General features: G+C 41.2%; 1 protein-coding gene across 1 annotated transcript in view; it reads left to right on the forward strand.

Moving 5' to 3' along the window:
- Positions 1-17,674, forward strand: part of ank2a (ankyrin 2a, neuronal) — a gene marked incomplete at both ends in the record, with an annotated part of 127,080 nt that overhangs the window by 16,954 nt on the left and 92,452 nt on the right. The window contains one exon of the mRNA XM_080441730.1: positions 7,665-7,766. Within this exon, the coding sequence (XP_080297856.1) occupies positions 7,665-7,766 (102 nt within the window). The remainder of the gene's footprint in view (positions 1-7,664; positions 7,767-17,674) is intronic.

A 17,674-nucleotide genomic window follows, 5' to 3' on the forward strand; every position in this document is an offset into this window, starting at 1 on the left:
GTCATTTGCTGGCCCTGTCCTCTGTGTTTTCTCTTCTGTCTCCTTTTCTCTTACTCTTCTGGATTCTCCCACTCTTATTTATTTAATTTAAAAGTGCTATTCAGGATTTATATGAATTAATAAAATATTTTAACCACTCTCTGTGGTAGAGTATTTAATACAATGAATATGCAGTGGTTGGAAAGAAATAGAAAGCACACACACTACTCTAACATTGTCACTTTATTCCAGGTCAATGAAATTAGTTGGTAACACTTTTTATTTTTATTTAGTGCCTCGTTAAAATTCTTAGGCATTTGTATTTGGCAGACAATGGAACACTTAAGGATTGTAGCTTTCATTTTATTTTATTTGTATTACATTTTGTTAACCTACTGTACCTCTTCTCCCTAGTCCCCCTTTTCTTACGCCTTGGCTCCCTCCTGTTTTCTCCATCTCTCTCACTCTATAGTACCCCCCTTTCCTTTACGTTTGCCTCTTGTCTCCCTCTGTGTCCGTCTCTAACATGGACAGCAGTGTGGTGGTGGTGGGGGTTTGGTTAGCACAGCCTCCCTCCCTAAACCTCTTACACACAAAACACTCGGCAGTAACTATTGCTCACACACGCATTAACATGCATACATGTATGTGTGTGTATATGCACGTGCTTGTTTTCATGTGTTGTGCTGGGTGACGGTAGGTCTGTGCGTGTGTGTGTGTGGGGGTGTGTGTGTGTGTGTGTGTGTGTGTGTGTGTGTGTGTGTGTGTGTGTGTGTGTGTGTGTGGTCAAAACACTGGGCCATTAGGCTGCTAATCTACTGGAATAGAGATATGCACACACGTGTGTGTGTGTGTGTGTGTGTGTGTGTGTGTGTGTGTGTGTGTGTGTGTGTGTGTGCGTATCGTGCCAGTGTTGTTCATGAATGTGAATGTGACAATCCAGTGTGTATTTATTTTGTGACTGGGTTTGGAGGGATAGAGGCTGTAGGTCTCCTGGACAGGGACAGAGAAAAAGACAAGAGAACAACCAGAGAGGAAAAGTGAGGGAGGAGAGGAAAACGTCATGGTGTTTTGGGCTCTGCCAACCAATCTGTTGATTGTGCTTTCATTTTGTCATGGAATTGCTCAATAGGGTCAGACTTTATCAGATGGACAGTGATTTTCGTTGAGGCTTTATTCACCGCTGTGGACTCCATCATTCTGCAGGACATACAGCCTACTTCTACAGCACTTCTACTAGAGGGATTTACGCAGTATACCTGTATAACTTTACATGGATGGTTTCTTTAAGAATTATATTGCAGTTCTATTGCAGTTTTTCTGAAGGAGAAATGTATTTGTACATTTGTTAATTTACTTTTCTCATTTTGCAAGTAATTAGTTTATCATTGTTTGTGTATCTATACGTAAATATAGAGTATGACATGGATGCATGAACACAAGTGGACTAAGTGGACTATGAAATAATATGTCTACAGAAGCTGTTATGTGTATGAGAAATCTCTGGAAATAAGAAAACAATTGCCTGGGAGAGGAAGTGAAAGACAGGGATAGAAAGAAAGGCGACAAACTAGAAAGAGAGTGGAAGAGACCTCTAGATAAACAGACAGTTGGAGAGATTAATCATGGCCCACGCCGCAGCACACTTGAAAAAGGCTCGGGAACTCGAGCCCCCAGACTCAGAATACAGAGCTCTGCTAAAAGCCAGGGAGAGGAGGCGACGCCATCGTGAGAGAGCACTACGCAAGCGCCTGGTAAACGAACACATACTAAACACAACTAACTGCAGTCTGCATGCACATAGAAACACAACACAGAATCTATTAACGCCATAGTTTATTTGTGCAAATCTTTGAATATATATATATTTTTAAAGCAAACATTTTTTAGTCAAATCTTTGCTTCTGGGAGGAACTGGAACAAAACATTTTGAGATGGGGGTCCGCGGCCAAATACATATAATTTTTGGTTCCTTGACAAGACATGATAAAGTTTGAGAACCACTGACATTTTTCAGAAAACTGTTAGGATTCAGCAGACATTTGTAGAATCGGCCTCAGGTCTTAATGGGATCAAATGTAGCCACGGGATCCGTTGTGTGGAATCAGGAGCACAAGGCTGATGTGTCCAGTGTCCAGGGGGTAGTTTACTCACAGCTGTTATTGTTACGTGAGAGAGACCCATTAATGAGATGAGGGTGTAATCTGACAGATGTGATGTAGGAAGCCAGAGAATCTATGTACACTCTCCACTGTAGTGTGATGATGTCATACTGTATTTCATAGAATTGGGCCTGGATTAGCGTTGTGGTATTCAAATAATTACTGTAATCATCATATCATAGAAAATAAATGTTATCCCAAGTTCATGTTCTGTTCCCAGCTAATAGAGGGGCATTGATGTTACGGATAATCTTGCACTAATGAAAGCATAGATTTGAACCACTGACTGAATATAAACTGGATATAATAATAGAGTAATAGGGATCATATTTCTCCTTCATTGGCCTCTCTGCACTGGCTCCTGGTAGAATACAGCATAGCTGGAATTAAAACTTAAAACTCCACTATAGCTTAAAGAGCTCATTGTGCCAAATAGGACACGATTGCACTTGTATGCAAATATTCTTGTGGTTCCAAGAATATCTTAGAGTAGAACAGGAGACAGAGCATTTAAGTATCAGGCTCCTCAACTGTGGAAGCTCTCAGTTTTAGTACGTAAGGCAGACACTCTCTCTATGTACATACGTAAGTAAGTAAGCCTTTGCCGAGTCATGCGGCTCATAGGGCAGGAGCCTACAGTATCTCCTGTTTCTGTAGCGTGCGGTGGCTTGATATACAAGTACATCCCCCAGCCATGATGTACAAGTACACCCCCATGGACATGACGCTAGTACTGTATGTCGCAGGGACTTAACCCCAATCCAACCCTTGATGCTGAGTGCAATGTAGGGAAGCATTGATCCCATTGTTATAGTCTTTGGTATGATCTGGTCAAAGAATCAAACCCTGACCTTCCAATCTCGGGGTGGACACTTTAACCACAAGGCCACTGAGCTGCTTTCTATGTTGAAGGTTTATTTTTTATAAAGCTTACAGTAAGGGCTAGCTATAAGCTTAAATTGATGAGGAACTACTATACATAAGGCACGAGTAGGGAACGTGATAATGGAATCTGGCTTTTCTCTCTGTCTCTCTCTTCAGGCACACACACACACAAACACAATTGCAGTCTCCGGAGCCATCCCTAAAGTAGTGTAATAATTACTGCGTAATCTAAAAAGGACTGCAACGGGAGGGTGGAATTTTAATTCCCCTGTGCTGATTGCTAATTCATCACATACTGCAGGTTGTGGACGCTGATCAGATTAGTGCAGACCTACTGTATGATGGGATAAAAAAAAGCACAGATTTCCATTTCAGCCAGATTTAGTCAGTCCACATACAATTGTCTACAGTATGTATATCTATAACATCAGGATAGGATAAGGGCTATACAATATTAACTGGTAAGCAAAAAAGTGGTACTGCAGGTTGATAATGAACAAAGAAGAGAAAGAGAGCATCCGTGTATGTACATGATGCAAATTTTTTTTTTACAGTTGAAACACTTGAATACGCTTTCTCTACTTTGTACACAATATTGACAAAAATAGAAACAGAATATTGCTAAACCTGTATAAACCTTGGGCTGTATAACACTTGGGCTCCACCTCAGAGACCCAGGTTCAGTTCCTTGCTGAGCCGGATTTATACATAGTTGTGAACCAGTGTCCTGCAATGAAACTAGCAGATCTATAAGGTCACATGCATCGTAGTGCATAAATCAATATATTGATTTCAGAATTCCCAGGGTCATCTGGGACAAACAGGCCAAGTTTGAAGTCAATCAGTCGAACGACACCCAAGTTATGCGCCCGGGACAGACGCACAGACACACAGGGATTCCGTGAATAGATAGATAGATAGATAGATAGATAGATAGATAGGTAGGTAGGTAGATAGATAGATAGATAGATAGATAGATAGATAGGTAGATAGGTAGGTAGATAGATAGATAGATAGATAGATAGATAGATAGATAGATAGATAGATAGATAGGTAGGTAGATAGATAGATAGATAGATAGATAGATAGATAGATAGATAGATAGATAGATAGATAGATAGATAGATAGATAGATAGATAGATAGATAGATAGATAGATAGATAGATAGATAGGTAGATAGATAGATATGAATATATAGCCAACACAGTACATCAAGGTTTATAGCGTGAAACTCTGTGTGCACTACACCCTCCTGGGAAACTCCTCGCTATCATGTGAAAAGGAGAGGCTGGCGACTCCGTGTATCGGAGGAGACACATGATAGTCTACACCCTCCCAAGGCCAACACTGCAGGGGTTTGCAGCAACACGGATAGCAGTGCGCATGAGAAAACGGTTGATGTGTAAACAACAACAACAACCTTCATCAATTTAAATTAAAACATAATTTTAAAACATAATTTTAAATTACTCTCTGATGTAAATTATTATGCATCACATTACACAAATGTACAAAAAGTTGCGTTTTTAAGTTGGTCAGTGATAGTGGGCAATAGGGCTGTGGTTACTGTAATGTGATCTGAGGTATGTTGTGGGGCTCAACCTCCCGTGGGCCTTGGCATTCCTGGAGAGAAAAGAAGGCCTTGCGGTCTCCGGTCAGACTCACCCCCATCTGTTATTCATCCCGCGCTAGGCAGAGACAGCAAGGCCCTGCAGTCCCATAGATAGATAGATAGATAGATAGATAGATAAATACTTTATTAATCCCGAGGGGAAATTCAGATATCCCATAGCCCATACAGGCATACAGCAAGGTTAGTTAAAACACATCACAAAAAGAGAGGGGGCACAGGTTAAAACTGAGAGAAGACAAATATAAAAAATATATTATGAATCAGCATAAAAAGCATTAAAAAGGTGTCACTGGGAATAATAATAATCCTTTGTCATTGCACATAGACTAAAACTCAATTATTATGTTTTACTAAAACTAAGACCATTAGTCCAGTTAGCTGGTCATGGAGTTAAAGAGCCTAATTGCTGTTGGGACAAAAGCCATTAAACCGTTCATTCTTGCAGGGCAACGAACGGAACAGATCATTGCGACCGCTTTTCTGGTCTGCCAGGATGACTCACATTGTCCATTATGGGCCGCATCTTATTGTGTGTGCATCTCTCCACAACAGACTCCATCGCTGGAGAGAAGGTCTGCTCGCCTGGTGGGGTAAAAATAGCCGGGTTTGGAGAGGCCTGAATTGGGCAGTGGGCAGTTACGGCTGCAGTTGTCATTCCCACAAAGAGAGAGAGAGAGGGGAACAGGCGTGACAAGAACTTTGGGTGTACAATGTTCACACACCACACATGCACACAGAGGCAGGAGGGTAGGCAGTAGCCACAACACAGCTCGGGAGGTTCTGGTTTGGCTGGGCAAGGGGTCAGAGAGACTTGAAGAGGAAAGTAGAGAAGATTGGTGATGGGGATGCATTGGGATCAAGATTTATCTTCGCATGAATCATGGGTTTAATGGATGTGTTTAAAGATTGATGTAAAGACTTGAAGTTATGCGGAGGTTTTTGTTTGAAGTGCCAGCCTTTAAGAGGAGGAGACCTGTGTTGGAAGTTCCTGAATCTCTATGCTGACTGTACTCTGTCAGACAGGCAGCCATTGGTAATCATCATTCCATTCAAGAGGTTCAAGAGGTTATAGCCAAGTAAGGCCACATTTTAAGGGTATTGGAAAAGTTGATTGGTTTTGCTGGTAACCATGGGCAACGCAGCCATGTGCCAGGCCTGTGGTTCAGATAAGACTTTAAAAACAATCGGGAGCAACGTGGATTTGAACCAGCAGCCTGACTATTATGGGGCCCCTGACCCTGATGATGGAATGGTAAGAGATGGCAAGAGGAAATGGGGGAGAGAAAGAGAGTTACCAATTCAGCAGTTTATGCTACAAATTCTTGGATTCATGGATTTTCTACTTGTAACGTGTGTGTGTGTGTGTGTGTGTGTGTGTGTGTGTGTGTGTGTGTGCGTGTGCGTGTGCGTGTGCGTGTGCGTGTGTGTGTGTGCGTGTACGTGCGTGTGCGTGCGCATGCGTGTGCAAGTGCATGCGACGTGCGTGCGTGTGGTGACCTCTTTGCCCCTGTCATTTGCTGGCATGGCAGACTCGTCTAACCTCACATTGTTAACACCTGCTCTTGTCCTAATGAGACATTACTGTCTTTGCCGAGCATGGAGGTTAAAGCCTTGTAAACATTCACTTATGTAAGTCACATTGTAATAGTGCCTCTAGTGATCCTGTGCACAGTTTGCATAGCATTCAGTTAGCTTAGATTTGTATTACTACTTTCAGCAGTATCAAGTAGTCTCTGTGCTGGTGGTTCGATTTAGATATCTCAAAGTATTGATGAGAACCCAGAGTCTGCACCAAGACAATGTTACCAACTTCAGATGGTATGAAGTCCTTTGTGAACATTATGTTCATTGAAAAGCTTAGGCACTTACATGCATATGTTTTGGGAATGTTTAGGAGTAGTTGAAAAATGCTGGACTCAGTTGGTTAATATATTGTCTGATTCATTCATATATGTATTTATTCATTCATTCTTTATTGAATGATGATGATTATTCACTAATATCATTACCAATCAACTGAAATAAATACGTATTATTTTTTGGAGTTGATTTTCTGCAGCTAAGAAATTGTGAAATTGGGTTAGGGTTAGGTTACCTCCACATAGACTTAATCGGAAGTAATGACATTACGTTTGGTGTATAGGACAGGAAATAAATGTTTGTTGTTCTTGCCTAGATTTACTGCTATATTTTAAAGCACCCGATGACCACCTATAGTGACTTATTATAATCACTTTATACTGCATGCCATTATAACAGTCATTATAATGCATTTATATATCATTACTGTAATGTATTACAACTATGATAATTATACACTATGATCTTGGTCAAAAGAAAAAGTCTGTGAGTGACCAGTAATTATGAAGGATTATGATATTTTAGCTTATAAGTAATTCTAAAAGGCTTTATAATGTGTTGTGAATGCATCATCAACAGTACTAAGAGTGCATATAACTAATTACACAGTGTTATAAGCAGATCATAAAGCATTATAGACATTGGGTGCATAGGATGTGTTACCAAAAAGTGTGCCATAAATCATAAAAAGGGGTCTTTTTTTTCTGGAGTAAAAATTTACATCAAGAAAATTATACCGAAAGCCTGCACTAGGTATTACTGTAAATACACTGCCAATGATCAGATGTCTCTCTTTGTTTTCTGTTTAATAACAGCAAAGACAACAACAAATGTGAATGCATATCTATAGTAGGTGTGTGCATATGGTGGTATATGCATGTATGTGGGTATGCTCTTATTCTGTAGGTGCATACACAGTATATTAATTTATTTTATGCTATATATTGTCTGAAATCTACTAACCCTGGGGTGTCAAACTCATTTTGGGGTGAGTACCGCATTGGGCCAAAGGTGACTTGATGAGGGCCGCGCGACCAGTTGCAAACATGCATGTGTGCTCGTTCACTTTCACACAGAACCGGCAGACGGGAATTTACCTGATTTCTATTCCTCACCTCTGTCCTCTCTGTCTTTATCTCTCCAGTCGGACAGTAATACCAGTTTCCTGCGGGCTGCCAGGGCAGGGAACATCGACAAGGTCCTGGAATTCCTGAAGGGTGGAGTGGACATCAGTACTTGTAATCAGGTAGGACAGTGTGTACTGAGGTCTCTTGAGACATTCAGTTACCATTTATTTTTTACACTCCTATTCTCAGATGTTGCAGGGCAATAAATGTGACTGCTATTTTTGTCAAATTAGTTTGGTTTGTTTTAATTTCTTAGAGAGCCGTATTGCCATATGAAAGCCATCAGGAAACCTGGTGGCATTTAGACTCAGTTTGGTGATTCCACATGGGGATATAATTCTTGCCTGGTCAACAATTCAACCTTACATTTTTTCATATCAAAGTAGTATAAGAGCAGATGTGCGTATGTAGTTGATAGTCTGAAAACTCTGTCTCTGTTGTTAATACAAGCCGTCAAACTGTCATGGTCCTTGATGGGCTGAATACGTTTTGTCATGTAGCTCATTACGTAAGTGCTCTCGCGTGCAATTTGATGATAGCTTTGTCATAAAGTTATTTAGCATAGTCATTAGTCATATGTCATGTGTTTTTTAATCTCTTACATAACATGAACTGGGCTTGTCAGGATGATAGCTTAAATCGATTGTCACAGCATGCCTGGTAAAACTCTCTCTAGTCTACACACACATACAAAGAGACACACACAGCTTAGGCTACTCTCATTACATACCCTCATATACAATCATTTGTGAGAGGCTCTTTTGTATTGCTTGCTGCTGTTAATGTTTGATAATCCTTCCACATATTAAGTGAGCTAAAATGAGCTTTTCATTAGCTTTTTTTTTCTTATTGTAGCATTAATCCTATATCTAACATAGCAAATATATATCATTTAACTGAATTTTAAATTTATAATTTTTTTGTTTCTAGTTGTCTCACAAAAATCTGCTGTTTTAGTTACTGTATGTTTCTGAAATCCACTGTGGTTTAGTGGTAATGATTCACTGCCGATTCACTGGTATAATTCACTTCAATCACTTGTCATGATTCACTGGTAATGGTTCACTGGCAATAGTTCACTGCTAATGATTCACTGGTAATGATTCCCTTTGGCACGTGTGAACCAAGAAACATTCCATCTTGGCGGAAGTCAACCAGAGAATTAGGGCAGAGCTGTCAACTCGTCTGTTCACCAAACTCATGGATTCTTCTCACTGCTGAGTCACTGTGGCATCATCCAAATGAGTGACGTCAGCGTGCGCATTTTGTGCATAACTACAACCCTATCCTCACAACCACCATCATCCTTTCCTCAACTACACCCCTCCCCTGCCCTCTCAAGCCTTCTCTGGACGCAGCTGCTGTGCTTGTGCACTAGTCTTCCTCACAGCTGTTCTCACTCCAGCCCTTGAATTCCACTAAGGAGAGGAACAGGGTGGGGGTCCCTAGGCAAATCCATACACCCCCATAATCCCCCTGTACCTTTTTTGCGGGCAGGTTTTTTTTGTTACAATGTTAGTGTGATTTACAATAGTCATATCTCAAAGGACTACAGTATGTGACTAAGTGACTCAGCGCTTGTTTGGGTGCTTCAGATATATGTCTTTGTCCCTTTGTACTGCTCTTTTTGCGACTCCCCAACAATTTAACCGCTCCTATATTTAGATAGGCCCCTCAATGGCAGATAGACGGCCCCCCATACCCCACCCCGCCACCACCACCACAATTAACTGTGTTCACTATGTGTTGGCAGGGACATATTTCTTTGGTGTACTGACCGTGAGGCCAGCCTAAATTCACCTCTTTGGATTTCCTATCCGCCATGCACACACACACACAGACACACACACACACACACACACACACACACACACACACACACACACACACAGACAGACAGACAGACAGACAGACAGACAGACAGACAGACAGACAGACAGACAGACAGACAGACAGACAGACAGACAGACAGACAGACAGACAGACAGACAGACAGACAGACAGACAGACAGACAGACAGACAGACAGACAGACAGACAGACAGACAGACACACACACACGCACACACACACACACAAAAAGGGAGGGCCCTGCCCTTCAAACTTGTCAGATGTCAGGTGACATGTAAGCCCTAGTCAAATAACAGTGACATTTTCTTATAGGGCTCAGTGCTGCCAAAAATATCTCTCTCTTTCTCTCTCTCCCTCTCCCTTCCTCTCTCCCTCTCTCCCTCTCCCTTCCCCTCTCTCTCTCTCTCTCTCTCTCTCTCTCTCTCTCTCTCTCTCTCTCTCTCTCTCTCTCTCTGTATGATTTCTGTCACATGAGGTAAACCAGTAAGCTCATGTGATTTCATGTGGCACTTTGCCCTTTAGCTTTCACTGTAGGCGAGTCTCCATTTGAGTGATGTCTTGCATTGATGCTATGTTTCATGGGACATAAGTGAAATTCCAATAGATTCTCACTAACATATGAATGTGTTCCGACATGTCAGAATACATACTGTCTGACACCATTTTAGACTTCTGGCTGGCTGGTCTTTTCTGATTAAAACATGTTCTAGGAAGGAAAGTGATCTTGTGGAAACACTGGTCATTATAGTGGAATGTAATACATCTGATTGTGGAATTTCTTCCACTATTAGACCACCCTATGTCTGTGGGTGTCCTGATGTAACTGACAATGATTTGTTAACGAAGGAAGGAAATTAACAAATCTACCACTTGGATTCCGATCATCAAGATGCTTGTGTGTGCACAGTATGTTTCCATACATAGTGTATACAGACATATGCTCGGCGCACTCACACACATTCACAAATAGTGTAGTTGTATTTGTAGGTTGAGTAAGGCTAAGGCTAACATCTTTATTTTCAGACTGTCCTAAACGCATGGTCACAGGTTTAAAGTGTCCCAACATTTGCCGTAGCTAACACATTTAGATCTTACAGATGCAAAAATAGGATTACTCAGCCTGAAGCCCAATATTTCCCCTGGATAACTGGGGATTCCCTCTTGAATGAGCAGTAGTTGTTTGGTTTCCCTTGCGGGAGATGTGTGTTCATATCTCGGGATTTACAGTTGTAATGTCTAGTTTTAGTTGTTAAATTTGTGATATCAAACATATCAGACAGTCTACATTTCCCAAAAGGAAATGCATATATTTAATTCAGTTTGACCAGAAGCAGGGATAAAACTCTCCACCGGCCATAAAAATAAATCACCAGAGGGGGATATGAAAAGCAGAGGCAAGGACCCCCCCCCCGATACGCCCCTGCAAATCAAATCCTGTATCCGGTGACATATTGATTCAATGTAATGGCTAACAAACCAACGCCTACTGATTTGGTATCACCAGACGTATTGGTAGACATAGATCTCTGTTCGTCTGGCTACGCGAGACTACCATTAGAGCATTACTTAGATTTAAGGATTCCTGGAATTTCCTCAAATACAGTATTTAAGGCCATTTAATCATTCAAAAATAAAACCATGTTTGTAGAGATTAGCATCAAGGAGATAAGTATACTGTACATTACAACCATGCCAAAATTATATCCATAATTACTGAACCATCATTGCTAAGTGAAATATCCAGGCTGATGTTGCCTTAATTATAACCATATTTAGTAGTTTCAGTAATGTAGCCATCATCAACTCTGTTGACCTCTCTAAACTCATCTTTAAAATTAAATCATCAAATCCAGAAAGTGCAATCTGGTTAATTTGAAGGGTTGGATTTAATCTGCCTTGAGATTAAACAACAGTTTATATTTCCATTTAATCTCTAAAATCACATGAGATTTATGTAAACAAATAAATGACACATGCACTCTACATACTGTATGGCTTTATATTTTTCTTTAATGACATTCGTAGGCATGTTCTGTGCTGGTTCGGGCGGGATGCCATTCCTTAGCATTAACATGTGGTTCAGCAAAATGTAAATGACACATTTACAGACATGCAAAACTAGAAACTAGACAGCTGGACCTCTTTGGCTATTCACGTGCGTGTGTGCGTCTGAAACATACGTGGCGTGTGGTCCTGGTGGTCTCTTTTTAATATATTTCAATAATGGGACAGGTTTCTCGTATGTCAAGACATTGACGAGACATTGACGATTTATTTAAAAAATCCTTGATACTTTTTTTTATTTGTGGAATTTGTTATACACACATTGTACATTTTACATTGTACAAACATCGAGGGGCCTCTACACAATGCAGAGTCAAAAGTGATTTCATTGCTCCACCACACCACAAATGCTACAAATGTCACTGTTTCAGTCAGGAACACTCAAGTCATAAGTAGATTTAACCATTTATTGTAACAAATGGAATACAGTTAAACTTCGCGTTAATGGCTCAGCTCTTAAGACTGCCAGAGTATTTTCATAAAGTACTCCCCCAGTGCCAGCAATTTTCGTGTTTTTTTATTTCTATATTTTGATTTTTTTTCATGAAATAATTTAAAGACACATAATTTGATAACATAATAAGGCACAGCACAAATCCGCCACTAGAGAGCAGCACATGACAGCTTGATCAGGTCGTTGGGTCACTGTCACCCTTCTTGGGAGATTAGACAGGGAAAAACATGAAAACGGATGTGACGTAGTCCCAGATTGTCTGATCGTCCAAAATTACGATGTGATACACGACGGCGATGACTGATCGTCACCCAGACCATAGATTATAGAAGAGAACCTGTCCGTTTGTCTGTTATACCGTGTGAAAAACCGTTTGTTTACCTATTTTGGACGAAAATGACCGGATGCAGATGTGGGTGAAGTAAGTGGAACTCGAAAATAACATTGAATATTAAGCAGCATAGCGCAATCAGAGATTAAACAATGAACGCGCGTCCAGCGCGTCGAACGCGTCGACGGCCAACTGGACAAAGTAGCACTTGACGCGTTATCGCGTCGTCCGCAGTCAAAGAGATGTCCCCTAAATTTAGCTGAGCAGCATGCTAAGCAAAATCAGGAAACGCTATGCAAAACCCCTCCACAAGAGCGGGCCCATAGCAAGACATTTAATCAGATTAACTTGAGTCATGCGAACTTGAATGCAGTTTAACATTAAAGCCACAGAACATTGAATTCAGTTTAGAGCCATGCAAACATTGAATTTCAGTTTACTTTAGAGCCATGCACACATGAATTTCAGTTTTAGTGCAGCGGCTAAAAGCAATATTTTGGGAGAATCGTTCACTTGGTGATACAAGCGTGAAACTTGGTACAGATCATCTTTAGAGGTCATTTATCGATTTTTTTAATCGAGCCACTTGAAAATCAAAGATGGCGGCCATTTTTCAAGATGGCCGACATCTTAGTGGGCAGTTAAGTGATATGATGGTTTACTTGGTGATACAAGCATGAAAATTGGCATGAGCAGTCTCTGTGGGTCACTTGACAATAGGCCACCCACAGCTGCTTGAAATTTCAAGATGGCGGCCATTTTTCAAGATGGCCAACACTTTAGTGGAGCAATTAAGTTATATAATGGTTTATTTGGTGATACAAGCATGAACATTGGCATGAGCAGTCTCTGTGGGTCACTTGACAATAGGCCACCCACAGCTACTTGAAATTTCAAGATGGCGGCCATTTTTCAAGATGGCCAACACTTTAGTGGAGCAATTAAGTTATATAATGGTTTATTTGGTGATACAAGCATTAAATTTGGCATGAGCAGTCTCTAAGGCTTGCTTGACAAGAAAACACTCCCAGCCACTTTACATTTCTATTTTCAAGATGGCCGCCCCCTGGATCCTCAAAAGATACATTTTCTCATAGAAATGTATGTTTTTTTTTCATTAAGGACGATTATACGATTATTATTATTATGCTAAAGAACAACTTTTAACACATCACAATATAGTTGTGTTGATTTGTTGATCATATATAGATTAGATAAGAGTGAATATCTGCACTACCAGGGCACACTGGTGATATATCACTGCTGTTAAACTCAGAGTGGGGTTCAATGTCAGCTAATTGAAAGTTGGTATCCCAAATGCTGTCTAATTTACCCCAAAACAGTTAGATAGCCGCACCTGAATTGACAGGTTGTGCCAGCACGGGAGAGCCGAGCCAAGGTTAATGGGGTTTTAGTTAACCGGATGGTGTACAGATCGCTCAGGATTTAAATGGCATTGGATGAACGATCGAACTAAGTGTAGGGTTAAGGCACGAACTTAGTTGTATCCCATACATCAAAGTGCTTGGTAAAAGGTGGTAAAAGGATAAACCCTCGGCCTCTGCCTATGCTGCAGACATGGCAGAAGCCATCATAACAGTTGTGAAAACTAACTGGGACAGATGTTTAATTTGTCAGCAGGTCACCAAGGAAAAACTCATTCAGCCGAGTTTATTCAACAGAGAGCACGATCGTACTGGTTATGATACCATTGCAAGAAATGTTCCATTATTTCATAAGATCAATGCTCTGCCTATCTTACTTAGTCCAACCCGACTAGATGAAGGTGATGGCATAGAAAGCACATCGACAAGAAACAGAGCAAAATATAATTCAAGCTGTAAACTTAGGTTCAACAACACAGAGCTGGAAAGGGCCCAAAAGAGAGCATCTACATCTGCTGAAGACACTGAAGATACCAAAGATATCCATGTCAAGAGGCCAAGAAGATCTAATGTATGACCGGTCCAGCGATGTCACAACTATGAACGAGGCCAGGCTTGATCTCTTTGCCAGAAAGCAAAGACAATATGACTTGATCCCACCAATTCAAGCAGCACTCAAAGAGCATGCCAAACATGCTTCTTATGAGGCTGGATACGTGTGGGGACAGGCATTGAAGCGACATCCACAAATGCCGAGCCCATCTGACTGGGGATGGGTGGAACAGGACGAGAAGTGGAAAGTCTTCTGGACTCCACTTCCACCTATTGCGGAGAGTTGTTGGGAGTTGACCAAATGTGAGTGCTCCAAGGCATGTACTGGAAGGTGTAACTGCTTCAGATATGGACTCAGTTTCACATGCCTATGTAGTTGCCCCTGCTAGAACCTATTTGCATGTTTATTTTACCAGAGTTATTCCCTGTTGTCCTCTGTGTTTTCAAGTGGAGGCCTATGGCTCGGCTTCCCCTCGTCACATCGACGCATCATGTTTTACTTTTTATCTAGTCTATTACTGTGTAATTTTCAGTTGTTACTTTGTAACATTGCTTCCACTGCCTTCCACTGCCATATCTAACAGTGAAGCACATTTTCAGTTTAGTTCCTTAGTATCGTTTGTCATGGTTCCGTGGCTATTGCCATTCAGTATTAGCCATTACTCATAATTTTGGAGCACTGTCCGTTCAGCACCACAACTGTGCTTATCAGCACCACAACTGTGCTAATTTATTCATCTTATTTTTTGTATCCCCACCCCTTAGTATTTATTTGACACATGTAATGGCTGTTAGTTTAAAAAAAAAATATATATATATATATATATATATATATATATATCCTCCCTTGTGACTGTTACCTTGTCGTGGTAAGGGAGCTTGTTTAGGCCTACCTCAGTGAACCCTGAGAGCTATGCCGGTGGGAGGCAACTCCTGACAGGTCTTACCAAACTGGACAGGTCGTGGGCGAGGAGTCAGACAAAACACAGTCAAACAACCTCTCTTGACAGAGCTTTTTGAGGAACCCAATACATTTCTATGAGAAAAGGTATTATTTAAAGATTGACATCTTGAAATTTCAAGTGGCTGTGGGCGGTTTCTTGTCAAATGACCTTTTGAGACGGCTCATGGCAATTTTCATGCTTGTATCACCAACTAAATGATTTCTTAAGCTTAACTAGTCCACTAAGGTGGTGGCCATCTTGAAAAATGGCCGCCATCTTGACATTTCAAGTAGCTGTGGGTGGCTTATTGTCAAGTGACCCACAGAGACTGCTCATGCCAATTTTCATGCTTGTATCACCAAATGAACCATTATATAACTTAAATGCTCCACTAAAGTGTTGGCCATCTTGAAAAATGGCCGCCATCTTGAAATTTCAAGTAGCTGTGGGTGGCCTATTGTCAAGTGACCCACAGAGACTGCTCATGCCAATTTTCATGCTTGTATCACCAAATAAACCATCATATCACTTAACTGCCCACTAAGGTATCGGCCATCTTGAAAAATGGCCGCCATCTTGGATTTTTGAGTGGCTCGATTAAAAAAGTCAAAGAGTTGACCTAAAGGAATGTTCATGCCAATTTTCACGCTTGTATCACAAAGTGAACGATTGTTCCTACTATCTGCTCTACTATTTAACATTCAGTTTAAACGTTTGAGTAATGCAAGACTCTGAACTATAAGGTGGAGGCTGGGGTGGTGGAGGCAAGCTTTGCCAGCAGCAGTGTGTGGCAGCAATTGAAAAGTAGAGAGCCAGTGTAGGAGGGAGCCGTATTTAAAGCCTTGTTGAGGGAATGAGGTGTGATTGGTGTGTAAAAAAGAGTGGCTGATTGAAAGCAATCAGCAGACTGACAGCTGATTACAGCTGAGGCGTGTATGACTCCCGTCCCGTGCCCTGCATGAACTATTGCAATGCTTAATTTGTTGCAGAAACATGCAATGGGATTATAGGAAAAATCACAGATCATGGAGGTTTTAAGGTTAATCTCTCTATAGGACATATTATATCTCAGCATGTTCTCATCGTGCCTCCCTCATGCCTGTGTGAGCTACATTTATTCAATAATCACTTAGTCAGGCTGACCATTAGCTAAATGAAAACAGGTGGTGTAATTGATACTGGCGCCACTTCGCTGTTTTGGTTATCTTTCAGAGGAATGAATGTGCGTGTGTGTACTTTATGTATGTATGTCTGTCTGTATGCCTGTGTACATCTGTGTGTTGTGGGGTAGGGGTAATTGCTTGGCTCCGGTGGTATACCTACAGTAATAGCTGAAATGTGATTGAAGCACGTACTTAGATTGTGTAATTATTGCTGCATCAGGAAGGCCTCCCATTTCAGAATTGATGATACAGTAAATCCCTGATCTGCTACTGGTCGAAGATCAAATTACGGAATTCTTACACCGTCTCCACCATTAGGTGAGGAACATCTATCACGGGTGTTAGATATCCTGTTCGGTGTTCTGATGGAGCACATAGAGTAGAATAGTGGCAGTAACATCCCATGTGTTTGTTGGTGTTCGCTCACTAATCATCACAGTGTCTGTAGCAGTATACCCAGACCCTGCACTGATTCTCAACGTGGTGTCCGGGGACCTCCAGGTGTTCTTGAGGGGGTTCCAGAGGGTCCCCAGCTACAGTAAATTACTGATTGTTAGGAACTAAATGGAAATGGTTCAATTTGTACACTGTCAGGGTTAAATGAACTCTGAGGTTTTTGCAGTGTAGATTGGGGTCCCAGAGATAAAAATCACATTAAATGGGAGGCGTCCGTAGCTTAATGCTTATCAAACTGGGAGTCCTTGAAATGAAAAAAGTTGTGAGTCACTGCTGTACTGCATGTAGTTGAGCCGCATGGACCACCCCAGCCCTATTACTTGATGAAAATGCTGATGCAAGGTAAGGAAATGTGTGCATGTGTGTGCCGGTGGGCACGGGAAGGGAAAAGGAGGACATCCCCCAAGTGCCATTTCCATTATGTGATGTGTCATGTGTTACAGCATGACCTGCTTCCCATTTTAGAGCATGGGCTTAAGGAACGGGTGGAAGACCAATAGTGTGAACTAGTGTCATTAGGACATCTTAGAACTGACTTTCCAATCGTTTCTAAACTTCTAAAATACGCTACAAGGCTGAAAATCAAGAAAATCTTTCTGACTGGTTCATCCGATTAGCTCAGTTCTATAACTTTAGCATTGACCCCTAGGAAGTCTTCATGTCAGCTGTCTCTCAAGGAGATCTTGCAATGTGTTAAGCTTTAGATTGATTAGAACTAGCACCTACTCCCCAATCCCCCAAAATGACCTTTGAAAATCCCATTTGAGACTCTCATTAGAGGCTTCTTGTATACAAGACAATACTATGAAATTAAGTGTTTCAAGAGAT

Source organism: Gymnoscopelus braueri, assembly GCF_963280865.1.
Source record: "Gymnoscopelus braueri genome assembly, chromosome: 2".
In the NCBI taxonomy this organism is placed as follows: domain Eukaryota; kingdom Metazoa; phylum Chordata; class Actinopteri; order Myctophiformes; family Myctophidae; genus Gymnoscopelus; species Gymnoscopelus braueri.